The sequence below is a fragment of the Hypomesus transpacificus genome, chromosome 8 (genome assembly GCF_021917145.1).
Source record: "Hypomesus transpacificus isolate Combined female chromosome 8, fHypTra1, whole genome shotgun sequence".
Classification (NCBI taxonomy): Eukaryota; Metazoa; Chordata; class Actinopteri; order Osmeriformes; family Osmeridae; genus Hypomesus; species Hypomesus transpacificus.
The window spans coordinates 9,923,819-9,939,621 of NC_061067.1; the positions used below are offsets into that span (position 1 = coordinate 9,923,819).

Here is a 15,803-nt window from a genome sequence, read left to right on the forward strand (position 1 = left end):
CTTCTATCAGCATTAGCGTTTCTAGACTCTCATGTAAGGTCTGAGAGAGACAGGCGGCCAGGTGCAAACAAACTTCTCCAGACACGAGTAACTCCAGGGGACTAGGGGGGGGGGGGGTGGGGGGGGGGGTGCAATGATGAAACGTTTATTTTCTGAACACCGTGTACACCTCAATCATTTCTTCTTGCAAGAAACTTGCAACTTAAAAGTTTGGATTTTTTCAAAGTGTAGTATCTGTACAAAAAACATATTTTTGCTTTATCATTTGCTTTTGTGTGCGTGTTTTGCACACTAACATGTTCGTTTTTCAGTTTTCAGAGTCTTCCGTGTGTGCTCGCACATCCATTCAAATAGTTTTGATCCGTACCGACGCATCTTCTCCCCATTCCGTGTCAATTTGGTTCTGTTGTCTGCATCACTCGCCTTACTGTTGGGACAGTCTGGAGCCCATGTGTGTGGGACTGTGTCAGGCCCCAGGGATTGGTCAACAGAGCGGAACCGTAAACAGGAAGGCCCTGGAGTGACCCAACCCCAGTGTGGGTTCCCCTGGGCTCCAGGGACTCTTCACATCCCTCGTTCCAGCCTCATTCCTGGGGCTCCTCTGAAAGGGGAACATAATAAAGGCCAATCAAAGCTAATACTTTCCAGTGGCAGCAAAACAACGTTTCATTAATCATCAATTTCATCGGATATTGTTCTTAAGAATGGTCTCCGTTATGAGACATGGGGTTTTTGGTGACCACAGTTTGAATAAGGACCCCAAATTGAGATTTGCATGGGCTAATTGTCCTCAGGATTCTGTTACATTGCTGCCCTCTAGTGGTTTCTGTTATCAAGAGGTCCGCTGTGGGCTTCTCACTCGTTTGTTTCCCTGGGACCACAGCAGTGATATTTGAACATGGTTGTCCTTACATATCTCTGCTATTCACAAGGCAGGTACATGAAGGTCAATGAGGTCCCCAAAATATTGTTTCCATCTCCGCAGGTGCTGGGAACCCAAACTGCAAAGTGGCTATTGTGATGTGCAGGAGCAAGACCCTGGATGCTAACAACAGGTTGGTAACACTAACAGCGTTGCTTGAAACAAATCCTTTTCTCACTTCATCCTTGCGCTCTTTTTCCCTGAAGCTTTTCGGCTCCAAAATACACACCACAAATAAACCGTCTCCACCCTTGTAACTGTTAAGATGAGTCATCAACATATGGCATTTGAGGGCTATGCCACGGCTTGTTTGCGGTAACCTTTACCTGCAGCCAGGCCATAACAAGAGGGATTTAACAGGAACATTGATGGCAAAGTACCACACCCTTGACTCTCACATTTATAGACATTTAAAAGATGCCATTCCCAGATAATACCTAGACTTGAGTTCAGATGTTATAGAGAAATGTTGACCATTTGATGTTTGGGCTTCCGGTACAAAATGTAATGTTAAATTAATGTTAAATGTTAATGATGATGATAGAAACAGTGATGCGTTCTTCAGACACGCTGACCACAGCATGATACTGGTCCCACTCCACACTCCTGGAGTAAACCTGATCAGACCACTCACTGTATTCGGACAGGATGGTGAGATGACATTCATATCCTTGACCTACAGTTTCCAAGCGCTACTAAGCTCATTTGATGTCTTTAAGATGTACATGAGCACATTGAAATCCACTGCTGTTCCATTTTCCACCCAGACGCTATCCACGGAGGACATTTTGAGATACAGTTCGACAATGTCCGTGTACCTTCCTCCAACATCATCCTGGGTTAGTTAATGACCCTTGGGGCATGTTTACATGATGACATTACATGAATAGCAGGTACCACGCTCCCTCATGATCTAATGGTATCTCTAGACCACCCCCCCAGTTTGTAATGGTATTGTCCATGCGTGCGTCCCTGCCCGTCCAGGGGAAGGGAGGGGTTTTGAGATCGCCCAGGGTCGTCTGGGCCCGGGCAGGCTGCACCACTGCATGAGGGCGGTGGGGCTGGCCGAATGGGCCCTGGAGCTTCTGTGTCAGAGAGCTGCCAACAGGAGCACCTTCGGAAAGAAACTCTACCAACACGTGAGTGCGTGCCGACGCACGCTTTAGGACAGGGGTGTCCAATCCTGGTCCTCGAGGGCCACTGTCCTGCATGTTTTAGATGTTTTCCTGCTCCAGCACACCTGTTTCAGATGAATGGGTCGTTATCAAGCTCTGTGGAAGCCAGGTAATGACCATTCATTTGAATCAGGTGTGCTGGAGCAGGGAAACATCTAAAACATGCAGGACAGTGGCCCTCGAGGACCAGGATTGTACGCCCCTGCTTTAGGAGAACTCGTCCGACCAATACATTTGTTTTAGTGTGGATGTGTCCATTGTATCAACATTTTATTTTGAAAAGTATCAAGTGTTTCCAGTTTTTTTTTAATTCTAATTAACGTGTATTTACTTTTGTACGCTTTCCCAAACCGTGTGTGCCTTTGTCCTCGTGACTCCAGGAGGTGGTGGCCCACTGGATAGCAGAGTGTCGTCTGTCCATAGAGCAGACCCGCCTGCTAACGCTCAGTGCTGCTCACGCCCTGGACACTCTGGGGAGCAGGGCTGCCAGGAAACAGGTAACACACACTCTACAGACACACACACACACACACACGTCATCCTGAGGAAACATTAGGAACATGGTTTCGGAGGAATTTCCGATGATGTTGGTTATGGTTTCAGAGTCAAGTCATGTCTAAAAGAAATGATGCCGTTTCCCAGCCCACCCTGGCCGCCATGCTAACTGGTTTCTCCCGCAGATTGCCATGATTAAGGTGGCTGCGGCCAGGATGGCCTGCGAGGTGACGGACTGCGCCATTCAGGTTCACGGGGGCGCGGGCGTGTCGGATGACTTTCCTCTCGCCCAAATGTGAGTCCATGCGTCACGGCACAACATTTGGTTCAGTGTTTTTCGTAAAGCACAAAGTAAGCATTCCAAATCTGACCCAAGGACCATGACATCAAACTGTGGGGGGTTAGTCAAAACATTTGCTGAGGTTGTCGTTCTCCACAGGTACGCGTACGCCCGCACCCTGCGCATCGCAGACGGGCCCGACGAGGTGCATCTGTCCTCCATCGCCCGCCTGGAACTGAGAGACCAGCTGAAGGCGGCCCAGGCCAAGCTGTGAGCCTGATGAAATATCACGCCAATCAGGGTTAGCCCAATTCGTTGTTTTTTTTCTTCTGATTAACACACAAATAATACTTTAACATAATTATTCTATCCAAAGTTTTTGTAACATAATTCCGTCTGAATTATTTGGTCCAACAAGGCAAACCAAATAGTTGCATGGGCCTAACCCATGCTAGCTGGAGAAGGGGGTCACAGATTGTCGTAGTGCATCAGGGCACAGGTGAACACAAAGCTGCAAGCGTGTACAAACACAAAAGGTGTCTGGTATTTCTGCTCTTTGCAGAATGTTTGTTGTCGCACGACACCCTACAAGCTGTCAGGCCTTTCTCTAGCAGATTGACATCTCTGCAAACCTCTAATACCTATTCTTATTACTCACAGGATCATATCAGACGGGGAGAAAAATGACTCACAGGATCAAAGCAGACGTGGAGAAAAATGAAGCCAAAGCGGTACTTCAATAAACAGATACTGTCTCAAATTATGATTGTAATAGTGAAAAAAGGCAGCCTCTACCTGATATCACTGTGGTTTAAAACCTGATTTCTGTGATTTGTGTACACTACACCCACTGATATGAACAGGTTAAAGATCTCCCGGCCTTAGCGTGGAGAGTGGAATTACTCTTTTGTTTGAAATTGTAATGTTGAATTACAGATTGCACACATTTTCTAAGAAATGTTGTACTGTAATGTCAGTGCATGTGTACAAATTGTCTGTTGCCAAACAGTAATACTTGCACTTAGATATTCACAGTAATACTTGCACTTAGTGATTCATGTTGCTTAACTACATGCTCTTATGGTTCTTCCCTTTGGCACTTATTTTGTGGTTGTTCACAATGTGTGCTTCTTGTTTTGGCTACCCGCAATGCTGTGGGGGTATCTTGTTATTATCAGTGACCTATGCATTTTGTAAAGCTCTCTCTTGGAAGTCGCTTTGGATAAAAGCATCTGCTAAATGAATAAATGTAATATACCACCGTCCAATATAACTCGTAGGTAAGTAAAAGCATAATCTCTTTAAGAAGTTTCTACAATGTCTCATATCCAGCTTTTCAATAAACACCCAATTATTATGAATCCTTTTAATGTGAACTACAAAAAAAGAAATGAGACGGCATGAAAATAAGACTACGTCATTGTCACACTCGGTACAGGTGTGGTCTACCACGAGGATGAATCCCATTGGGTGGGCAGGGAAGGGGGGAGAAGAGAGAGACACACACACAAATCTTATTTTTTACAATATAAAACAAAAACGGTGGCCCAATTGCCGTGGCAACACGTGCATAACCATTTTTCCTCGTCTGTACAACGACATTCAGGCAGAGAGAACCCCAACTGCCACTCCCAGTCCTTTTATACATCACAGCAGAGAGGGGGGGGGGGGGGGGGGGGGGGGGGGGGAGAGGGGGACAAAGACACAGGGGTCGGGGGAGTGTGTGTGTGTCAGTGTTTGCTTTTCTTGGACTTCTTGTGGGAGCGGTGTGGGGAGCGGGATTTGGAGCGGGACTTCTTGGCCGACTTCTTGGGCGTCCGAGAGCGGGACCTCCGGGAGCGTTTGGGCGTCCGGGGTGACGAGGGGGACCTGCGAGGGAGCAGGGGAGGGGGATTCAGCACCTGCTGCAAACTTGCACTACTACATGTTCCTCTGTACTGGCTAGCATGCGGCAATCATACTTCATCAAACTCTCCAAAAAATAAACATCTTAATACTTTTCTCCCCCCACAGTAAAGAATCCAATTATTATATTTCGATTTTTTTTGAGAGAGGGGAAGGGAGGGGGGGAGAAAAAAGTTAGTCTCTGTGTGAGTGACTGACCTTTTGGATGATTTCTTGGTGACGGAGCGAGGGGAGTCTTTGTGGGCGGAGCGCGACACGTCCTTGGGGTAGGATCGCTCGGACCTCTCGGAGCGCTCCGACCTCTCAGAGCGGGGCGAGGGCGAGCGCGCCCGCCGGCCGCTGCTCCGCGCCGGGCTGGGCGAGCCGCTGTGCCGGCGTTTCCTGGCGACCGCGGGCGACGGACGCCTAGCGGAGACATCAGAGGGTGAGTTACCGACGCAGGGAGCACACGCGCGCAGCGACATTTCGACTGGTGTCGACCGCAAGTACCTCTCTTTCCTGGTGGGCGTGGATTCCTCTTTCTCCTTCTTCACCTCTTTTACGCGGGCCTCGACTTTTTCCTTTTCCTTCTTCTCGCGCTCTTTCTCCCGTTCAAGTTTTTCCTTTTCCTTCTCCTACAAAAAAAAAGAAAAATCAAATTTGAGTTATATGATTGTACTGTGAGGCACCTTCAAGTCCCTGAAAGGCGCATTACAAATATTCTTCTTCATTTAAACGCCACTGAGCCCAGGAGAGGCTGTGTTTGTGGTGGTCGAGCTGGGTGGCGTCTCCCTACCTTCTGCAGCAGCTTGTCTCTGTAGTGCTCCACCTGCTCCTGGAGAGACTGGCCAGACTTCTTGGGCCTCTTCCCCGACTCAAGCTCATCCTGGAACTTCATCACTTTCACCTGCCAAGGAGAAAAACTACATTTTTCTAGGGGTGTGACGATACATCGTGGAACTATATATCGCAATACATTTTTTTACAATATGTATCGTAGAGTTATGGCAATATTTTTACAATACGACGTCCGTTTGATCCTATTGGTTGAGCTACCAGCACGCAACCTACTCTATACCTGCATCATGCGTACATTCATTGCATTCACAGAAATGCTTGGACTGAGTTCAGTAAATTGTATAAGAAATGTTTTGAAAATGTTTAATGTTTTGGAAATAAATCTGTTAGTTGAACTTCAGTTTCATATTCAAAAAATCCAAATATTGTGATACGTATTGTATTGTGAGCTGAGTGTATCGTTACACCCTTACATATTCCATAAAAATAACATTTGGAACCAATACAGGATGAAAGCGAAGTCGTTTTGGATAAAAGCGTCTGCTAAATGAATACATGTAAATGAAAGCAGAAGGTCTCAACCCCCCACCCACCACATGAAAACAGCATCATCTTATCAACGAAGGGAAATGTTTTTCGGGCTACCGTGCGTGTATCGTGTGTCCCTGACACGTGGACACGAGAACACAATTGTCTCATCCAAAAAGATCCGTGAACCTAAAGGCCGAGCCAGTGTTGAAGGTGGGAGGCATGCGGGGTCATCACCTCGATCTCCCTGAGCTTGGAGCGTTTCTCCTCGTTCAGGCCGGACTGCTTGACCTTGCTGTCCGCCGGCTCCTCCTTGACGGGGTTGGAGTAGCTGTGGGGGTCCTCGGAGCACGGACTCCTGTCGTCGTCGTCGCTGTCCACCTCGTCCCTACTGGGAGGCACAGCAGGTTTAGTACATGAACATTCATTCACATGCAAATTTAACAGTGTGGTTCTTGGTTGGTAGGGCTCACAGGTAAAGGTTCTTCCTACTGCAACGACTACATGAATGAACTTCAGTTGACTCAACTGTCATAATAATCCATGACTGGGCATTCGAAAACATATATACAAATATATCCGTATCATAAATACATATCTGGATGGTTGAGAGAATTCCAACTCACTTGTTCTCTTCCGGCTGCTCGAACACCTCCCATTTGGAGGTGGTCACCGCTGAACGGGAAACGGACAAACAAACACCACGTCAGTGAAGACGACGCCTGGAATGTGTGCCAGCAGAAACAGGCAGCGCGTGCCTGATACTCCCGGTCCCCATGCGCTTACCTTGGGCCTGCAGCTCTGCTTCGTCCACCGCTTCCCACTTGGAAGGAGCCACTTTGAAGGCGGCTGCTTTGGCCGCTGCGTTCTCCACTGTAGGACGAGGAGAGAGTCAAGTTATGACGTCACGTCCCCGACACCTGGTTCAAACAGCCCCCCCCCCCCCCTGGCCTTCTCAAGGCCTCGCATGGGCTTCAGGTCGACTGATTTTTTTGATGATTTATTGGACAGTTTTTAAGTTGAGTGAGTGAGTGAGAGAGTGAGTGTAAGAGTAAGAGAGAGAGAGCGAGAGAGAGTAAGAGAGAGAGAGATGCAACAAAGGGTCCAGGCCAGATTCAACCCCATTCCCAATAAATCCCCAGTTTTTGTACAAAAGGCTTCTCTCTGGCCTCTCTAAGCTGAACCACTCACAGGGCACCCCGTCCAGATCCTCCTCCGGGGCCTTGATGGGAACACCGTCCAGGTCCTCCAGAGGGGCCCCGTCCAGGGGGGCCCCGTCCATCACGGCCCCGTCGATGGGCATGCCGTCCACGTCCTCCAGGGGAGCCCCGTCCATGTCCTCTCCGATGGGCGCCCCGTCGATGTCCTCGGCCGGCTCGGCCAGGGCCGGGGCCAGGGACGGGGAGCGCTCCAGGGCTGCCGTCTGGAGGGACAGACGTTTCAGTTAGGCAGTGAGAAGAGGGCGTCAACGGCCGTGGACTACATTTCCCACGGTGGCCTGGCGTGCTGTTTTTAAATTTTTATTTTGTATCTGCGCCAAAAAACTACATTTCTCACTGGGCCCGTGTACATCTCAAAATGTACTACCTCGCCAATGTTGTTCACCTACATGTAGAACTACACCTGTATTCAACTATCGCTAGCTAATGCCGGGTTTTTTTCTTAGCATGTGGAGGAGGATTTCCTAATATTAGGAAGAGAAAGAGGGGGGTTGGGGGAGAGGAGAGCAGAGCCCTCTGCTCACCTCTATGACAGCAGCCAGGGTGAGGGGGGCCACCTCCTTGTCCTCCTTGGACAAGTTGACCAGCCCCAGGAAGATGTTCTGCAGCTTGATGAGGAAGGGGTCCGGGTACACGGCCCAGTCCTCCCACGCCCGGAAACACGACATCACCCGTTGCTAGGGGGCAGGAACAAGGGAGGAATTTGAATTAAGATTTGAATTTGAAAAAGAAAGACAATTGTGTGTGTGTGTTGGGGGGGTTGTGTTCATAGAAACTAAATCATTGTACCTTGAAGTTTTCCGATTGGAGGTGACCCTGTATCGTCCTGTATGTGGCGTTGAGGTCGGAGAAGATCTGGCAGAGCTTGGTTTCGAAGCTGGAAGACAAGAAAGACACGCTCAAACACGCAGTGACGCGACTCTGGATAGAAGCACCCCCCGCGAGTCGGCCCTCGAGGCCCGACAAACGGACGGCCACGGGGAAAAAACATCACTTACTACTTCCTGTAGTACGAAGCGTTGGCGACCTTGGCGGACGAGTTGTACAGCACGTCGGAGACGAGGTACAAGCGAGCGATCTGAAACGCGAGGGGAGAGGAGGAGACAGTGTCACCGCTGTGGCCACACAGAAACGACACGGGGACTCGTAGGGGGTCCGGCGCGAGAGGGGGGGGGGGGCTCTTGCCTTTTTGGGGAGGGGGGTCTTGAGGATGGAGAGCGACTCGGCGACGCACTCCACGATCTCCTCGGCAGCCTCGGCGTGGCTGAGGCAGAAGAGCATGGCCTCGGCCACGTCCCCCTTCCTGGGGCTCAGGCCTCGCAGCAGCTCCTCAAGCTTGTCACGCTCCCTGGGGGAGGGGGGAAAGATGTGCGGTCAAACCTTGGCTACTGCACTGAACCACAGAAAAAAAACCTTGGCTACTGCACTGAACCACAGCAAAAAAACCTTGGCTATTGCACTGAGCCACAGCCCCCAAAAAACTTGGCTCGTGCAAAGAGAGAAAAAAAATTGATCAGAACTTGGCTATGGCACTAAACCCCAGCCATTTCCTTGACCTTCCTGCTTGTGTATATTCTAAACAACATCCCTAAAACACAGTGCTAACATACTGCTAGCCTACAAACAGATGTTTCCACGTGAAGGTGGGCCCGAGTGTAAATTGGGTCCAGTTTCACTCATGTCCCTGACTGTTCCCCAGTTACTAAATCCCAGGAGGTTTCCACCGTGTGAGCCCTGCGCGAGACAGTAAAGGAACATACTCTTCCTTCAGGCAGCCCTTCTTGCCAGGCTCCTCGTCCTCCTCCTCCTCCTCTCCCTCCTCGAAGTTGCCGTGCAGGTAGGGGTTGAGAGGAGGGGGCCGCCACAGCGAGCCGTTCTTGAACATGCGGAACTCGTCCGTCCGCCATTTTGTCGGCGCTTCTCCCTGGAGAGGCGGAGTTCAAGACCGTTTTCAGACTCACTTGGAGATGGTGACGCTCGTCGTGGCAGCGTATCTCTATGAGGTAAATAACTCGACCCTGCGTATGCCTAACTCGAATTTGAGTAGTAATATGGTATGTCTTGTGTGTCTGACCTGAAGTATGGAGTAGAGTTTCCACCGGTAGTACACGTGGGCTGGGCTCTGGTTCTCAAAAAGAAACCTGGGTGTCGACAGAGAACGCAACCGTTAGTCCAATGTGTCAAACGTGATGCAGCACGTCGCTTAAAAACGTTTTCTAGCGCGCGCACACACACACACCTGTACATGGGGTTGTTGAGCTCTCGGTTCATTATCATGGCTTCGAACATGGGGCCTTCACGCACCACAAACTCGATCATTCGGTGGATGAGAGAGAGCAAATTCCTAGAAGAAAAACACAGTTAAAGCACACGGATTCAGAGTGGCCGACCCTTCTTCCAAATGCTGTGTGTGTGTGTGTGCTAGCCTTCCCTACAGCTGCAGGCCTAAACACCCTTCACAAACAACAGGAATGTGTAATACAGCAAATCAAAAACTTATTTGACAGTGGGAGGGCTATTAAATAATACACAATTGTGCACTTTAATGCCGAGGGATCGAAAATGGATTTGCCTAAACTGAAATGTTTTCCCTACTTTATTTACACAACTAAAGTTGAGATATAATGGAAAAGGGAGAATAGTAGAACTGAACAGGATAGGCTGTAACAGGAGAGGGGATTGGGTAGACACTAGATTGGCAGACAAAATCAACCAATACAGTGCCTCTGCAATGCCCCTCCAACTCCTGACTTAACGGAAGAACCAAAGCAGTATAGGATTGTTGGCCTAAATAGGCTAAATGCCAAAAACAGAGACTTCTAACCAAACTGGTGAGAAGGAATTCAATGTAAATTGGTTGTCTAATGAAAAATTGTGAGAAGAGACAGGATAAGGGGGGGGGGCATCATCTAGTGGACTGAGTATTAGCCTAAAGTGGCCAACAAAACAGTTTGTCTTTCATTGGACAACACAGATCACATTTACTTGGTAGCACTGGAGCTGATCGTACCAATGGCGGGGGTAAAATTCTGTATACTTTCCCAATCCATCCCATGATGCTTTGCAGGGTCCCTCGCTGCCGTAGACAGTTCAACTTGTGCTGCTCACCAAGGCCAATGTCAAAGGTCATAGAGACTAATATTGGGGGGGGCAGGGTTTGGATTTCTCAGCCCAGGGGGCTAGGTTTGACCTGAGCCCCTGATTGGGTGACAGAGGCCATGGGGGGGCGGGGCAGTCCAGATGAGCAATAGTCAGGGGAGGCAGGGAAGGGCCTATTAAAAGCCTGCGCGGTGGGCATATGGGCGTGTTAAGTATGTCACCTAATCATCAAAATATGCCACTTGATGGTATGGTGAGGTAACATGTACGCTATGTGGTGATTCTAGGTCAATCGATTGCTATGACAGCGCCTAAACTACAACTACATTTAGTCATTTAGCAGACGCTCTTAGCCAGTGCTATGACATGATGTTTGCTGGACAGATTTAGATGAAGTGTGAAAATGACCGACATACTTCTAGAGCATACCGAACATGAGTCAGTTCTATGAGTGGCGTTGGTATTTCAGTTTACAGGAAGCCTGGAGGACACAGAGGGGGCACCTGCCTCGACTGTTGCTCACCCACACTGAACGACCCCCCCTGTAGCATGCAGTGATCCAATTGATCAAGACGTTTTGGGTTCATTCTAATGGGATGTTTTTCTACGTTTTTACACCAATTAAAAAAGGAAAAACATGTACCTTTCTGTTGGGATAACCACTTTGACTATGGCTTGCGACAGAGTCTGTATATGAAGTCACATCAGATAATAAACATAGAATATGTGAGTATTGTTAAAAGGCAACAGGTGCAAAAATATATATAGAAATATTGATATAGAAAATGCATTTTGTTTTTGAAAACTGCATAGAAAAAGAACAACTTTCCTTTACTGCTATCAGTTTGACTAAAATGGCACGCTAAGCACTGCATATAGACATGTCTAACTTCCACACACTTACCATTTCAATACTCTAAACACCTTGGTTCTACCAACTGAAAAAACTTCCATCTCTCATCCTCTCCTTCCACCCCCTCCTTTGAAAATGCCACTCTATTCTACCCAAAGCCTAGACAAAAGCAGGACTAGAAACTAGGACCAGCTAGGACCAGGACAGTACAAGGCCTAAATCCCCCTCCCCAGCAGAATGACTCAGAAACGAGGAGAGCTGACGGGATGGCAGTTACCTTGTCAAACTCCTCCTTGTTTTTGGGCGGGGGGAGGAGGGCGGCGTTGGGGTTCTTCAGCCTCTCGCGGGGCTGGGCGTTGAAGGGCAGACCGGAGGGGGGTGGGGGCAGCGTGTGTTCCATCATGGAAGGGGGGATGTAGATGGGGTGGGGGGGGATGGGCACACCCTTGCCCCAGCCCAGCTTCATCTCAAAGTTCATAATCATCTTGCCTGGGAGGGAGGAAAAAGCCAGTTGACCAGCCGTCTTACGAGGGGGGGCCCCGTCGTGGACGCTACCATTCTGATGTCTGACACCTGGCCTGGCTACGTTTTGGAGCACTTCTCCAAGCTGACCCTCCTCTCTAATGAACAGCAGACAGGGGCAGACGTGGTCTAAATAAAGATGCACTGGATCCACGTTTTTTTCAATTCCGATCTCAATACAAACTTGCAGATACCGATACTAATTCCATAGCTACATTTTTTATATTTTTTTGTATTAACCACACACCACTTATTAAAGAGCAAATACATGCACAGAAATGCGTGTGCTTTGGGATCAGCGCCGTCAGTCCGATCTCCGACGAGAACAATGGCGTTAGGATCAGCATCCAATCCGACATTGGATTTGGTCCCATCTAAAGCAGCGGCTCTCAACCCTGGTCCTCAGGGTCCCACGGTCCTGAATGTTTCTCTCTTCCAACACACCTAACTCCAACGACTGGGTTGTTATCTAGCTCAGCAGTCGCCCAGTAACGATTCCTTCATTTGAATCGGGCGTGTTGGGAGCAGGGAAACATCCAGAACATGCAAGACAGGTGGGGTCCCCCTGAGGAGCAGGGTTGAGAACCACTGTCGGATGCAGTGCTGTGGCGTGACCGTGGGCCTTTTGGCCTACCGTTGAGGTTCTTCAGCGCCCTCTCGGCGTCTCGTCGACTCATGAAGGCCACAAAGCCACAGTTCCTCTCGCGGGCTCTCTCCTCGTCCGTCCTGGGCCACATGATCTTCACGCTGGCCAGAGGGCCGTAGCGGCCAAACTCCTGGCACAGCATCTCCTCGTTCATCTGCCAACAGAATGACGGGAGAGCGTTGCTTTAGAGCCGTAATATGTTGATATACTGTGATGTGTTGAAGGCATCTTTATTCCTTTGCTTGCAGGAAAAAAACAGTTTTTTACGCCGACGTTTAACGTTACTAGTGTATTTCGCAGGGTCACGGCAAAATACATAAACGCATATCTTGATTACCTCAGGCCTAAAAGATCCAAGGTTATGGTGCTTGTGACTTTTTGGGGCCATCTTTCAGAAAAGGGGCCTGCAAAGTTACCTGCGGATTGATGTTCCCCAGGTACAGGTTTGTCGTCGAGGGGTCTCCCACGTCGTGTGAGCCGGGGGCTGACTCGTCCAGGACTGGGGAGCACAAGGGGAGAAAAAAAGAGGGGGCCTTTTCTACACAGTCTGCAGGGAGCCACGCACGCGCTTAGCCAGATGGAAGATATGAATCAAAAGCATGCCACTGTAGTGAGTCAAAATTACCACTGGACGGACGGTTTCTTCGCGAAGAACCATCCGCTAAAAGAAGCAGAAAAAGCAGTGTGAACGTTGTTTTCGAAGCCAAGGAAAGGGTATGTCGGGGTTGGGTGTGTGTGTGTGTGGGGAGGGGGGGGGGGGGGGTTGTGAGAACAGAAGACGCAGGATCTAAACGCAGGAGATTCGAGAACCAGGAGATTTCGTGGAGGGTTCGGCAGCCCAGCTCAACTTGCGGCGGGGGGGGGGGGTCACGCGTAGGACTTACACGAGCGCCTGCCGTCCGCGCCGGACAGGGGTTCGAAACGGCTGACTCGCCCTTTGTTCTTGTGCCTCTCGTCCCTCTCCTCCTGAATCCTGCGGGACAAGACGGGGAGCGTTACGCAACCAAGGGCAACCCGCCGAGAAGTACAGTTAGGATGGAAGGAGGAGGCTGTCAGGGGAAAGCGACGCTTACTGTTTCAGTTCTTCCTTGAAGAGCTCCAGGTTACTTTTTTTCTTTTCTTTTTCAGTTGGTTTCTTCACACTCTAAAAATGACAACCGGGGGGGGGGGGAGGGGGGAATGCCAAGTTGTGAGGGAAAGTTTAAGGATTTCCCCTGGGACATCGGAGAAAATTCAAACCAGTAAGAACGCTAACCCCACTGATACATACCGGCACATGTCTTTTGTCTATCGCTAAAAACTGCGGAGGGGTCTCTAAAGGCAAGAAGCTTTTGGCTTCAAAGCGGGACTTGGGTTTGTACAATTTGCCCTTCTTATCATCTGCGGCAGCCTCCTCTGTGAAAGGAAACGTAGGAGACATACGGGGAAGACACAGATTAGATCGAAGGCATAGGTGGCCCATGAAGTCATGTAGCATCGAGTATTGCGCAGCTTCGCATGTGCCAAACTGTTGAAAGACGTCGATTTACCTTTAGATGCATTCGCAATTCCACCTCGGACGAAGGCTTTGACCTTTCCGTCTCCGCCTTCAAATGCAGCGAGAAACTCCTCATAAATCTCTGCGGCTGCTCGTTCATCCTCCTGCATAGAAACAGAACCGTTAACCACACATATACCCTTTGTTTCAATGTATTTAACCAAACATATACCCTTATCAGTTAGGTCATGTACATATGTGAACAATAAATACAGCAAATGGCTATCAAGTGAAATTGTATGGTCAGACGTTACCTTCTTTTTGATCTCATCTTGCTCTTTTTTGCTAAGGGTCCTCTTGGCCACGGCCATTTTCCCGATGCTGAAAGATTTCAGCTTGCTCTCAAGCAGCGCCTAAAGATGTAAACAAAACACATTAGGGAATCTGATAATGTAATGTGCGGTACACCATGCTGAACTACACAATACCTAACCAGTTACAAGATATACAATTAAGTGCAGTCATGCGTTAAGAGTACACCGGTTTGCAATGACAACTAACAAGTTACCATTGCTGATTTTTACAACTTATGTACACAGCTAAAGAGCAAACTAGACTTTGAATGACACAAAAGGGTCTTCACAAGTAGTCTATCTAGCTCTCCAGTGATATCCTCTCCGTGATAACTTCCCAATTAGCAAGCTGTAGATTTAGTTAAGTTAGGTTAACAGTAATGTGACAGAACCTCGGGAGCACTCCACCTTGCAAAGTTCCCTGTCTAGCAGGCCTGAGCCTGAGGGCTTGCCTAGACGCTCAAGGCGGCAAAAAAATATAGACTTGTGAATGTAGCAGCCCTAGCTAGCACCAGGCTAGTAAAGCTACAGTAGTGGGCTGATGGTGGCAACATCGCCAGTGATCAAGGTGACACCAAGTTCCTAAAAATGTCGGCACAGATTGATAATAATGTTGAACGCTAGCCAACAAGTATCATGCCCGTACCCGTCATTATTGAACTAACTGTTTATGCCTTGGTGGTCCGCTCGTTTAGCTAACTAGTGCTAGCTAGCAAGGCCTAACTAAGACATCAGGTTGACTTACGTCGTCTGGTGGCTAGCCTAGTTAGCCTAGCCTAGCCTAGCAAAGTGTTAAGGCTGCACTCCACACTGCAATCTTGCACGTGCAGAGCAATACAGACGCACTACTTGAGCTATCAAGACTGTTAAAATACAACAGTATTTACCACGCTGAACAACATTTAACAGTAAATATATCATACGAGTTTAGTACAAATAAATTAACCTTTGCGCTGGCTTTTTGAGATCCACCAGGCGTTCCGTCCGCCATCTCCGTTCCTTTGAAAAGGTTATAATCGATTGCCGATTCTTGGATAAAGTAAATGTAGTCTATAATAATCAAAAACCGATATAAATTATGATCATTATATATTTAGTTTTGCTTCCTTGATATCAGTACATCTAATGCCTATTCCTATACAAAATATCTAATAATGTAATCACACTTATTTGTGTATCTCATCAAGATAATGATAATGATATTTCAATAATCATATGGTATTACTATGGTTTTTATATATAGGCTTGAATATTGTTAAGACTGAAAATTGTAAATGTAAATTGATTCAGTAGCGCGATGTAGGCGCACAAATATACAGTCCGTGAGTTTATTCCTCTTCTAATCCACCAGATGGTGCCATTCTCTATCGGTGTGTCTATAGATTTTTTCTTCCACTCTTGATGTTTATTTTACTGTATACTGTTTACTATGTGTGGGAATTTTAGTTTCATGTTTTGGTAATAGAAGCATTGTTTTCATCGTCCCACAATACGATACCGAACAAAACGTTTTTTTTTTTGTCAAAACAGTATTCTAAATGAAAATGAATA

The 15,803-nt window shown here is 48.1% G+C and overlaps 2 protein-coding genes across 6 annotated transcripts; one reads left to right on the forward strand and one right to left on the reverse strand.

Annotated features, from left to right (window-relative positions):
* Positions 1–140: 140 nt before the first annotated feature.
* Positions 141–4,556, forward strand: LOC124470026 (acyl-CoA dehydrogenase family member 11-like). 2 transcript variants are annotated; one of them, XM_047023688.1, is made up of 8 exons: positions 141–1,055; positions 1,467–1,573; positions 1,690–1,761; positions 1,907–2,061; positions 2,478–2,594; positions 2,778–2,887; positions 3,032–3,173; positions 3,533–4,556. In XM_047023688.1, exons 1-7 carry the CDS (start codon positions 1,021–1,023, stop codon positions 3,144–3,146), a joined length of 711 nt encoding a protein of 236 aa, XP_046879644.1. In that variant the 5' UTR covers positions 141–1,020; the 3' UTR covers positions 3,147–3,173; positions 3,533–4,556. The 2 variants fall into 2 exon arrangements, with proteins under 2 accessions (XP_046879644.1, XP_046879645.1); XM_047023689.1 differs by having other exon boundaries at positions 143–1,055; positions 1,488–1,573.
* Positions 4,545–15,268, reverse strand: LOC124470025 (U2 snRNP-associated SURP domain containing). Of its 4 annotated transcripts, none has more exons than XM_047023685.1 (26): positions 15,199–15,268; positions 14,214–14,312; positions 13,952–14,063; positions 13,693–13,817; positions 13,496–13,566; positions 13,307–13,395; positions 13,048–13,083; positions 12,839–12,921; positions 12,411–12,576; positions 11,532–11,743; positions 11,045–11,088; positions 9,542–9,646; positions 9,377–9,443; positions 9,063–9,226; positions 8,488–8,650; positions 8,301–8,380; positions 8,092–8,179; positions 7,827–7,979; positions 7,274–7,505; positions 6,869–6,955; positions 6,709–6,757; positions 6,320–6,470; positions 5,553–5,663; positions 5,267–5,391; positions 4,976–5,182; positions 4,545–4,741 (listed from the first exon to the last, which is right to left on the reverse strand). In XM_047023685.1, exons 1-26 carry the CDS (start codon positions 15,241–15,243, stop codon positions 4,603–4,605), a joined length of 3,003 nt encoding a protein of 1,000 aa, XP_046879641.1. In that variant the 5' UTR covers positions 15,244–15,268; the 3' UTR covers positions 4,545–4,602. The 4 variants fall into 4 exon arrangements, with proteins under 4 accessions (XP_046879641.1, XP_046879640.1, XP_046879642.1 ...); XM_047023684.1 differs by having other exon boundaries at positions 6,320–6,473; XM_047023686.1 differs by lacking the exon at positions 13,048–13,083 and having other exon boundaries at positions 6,320–6,473.
* Positions 15,269–15,803: the final 535 nt, after the last annotated feature.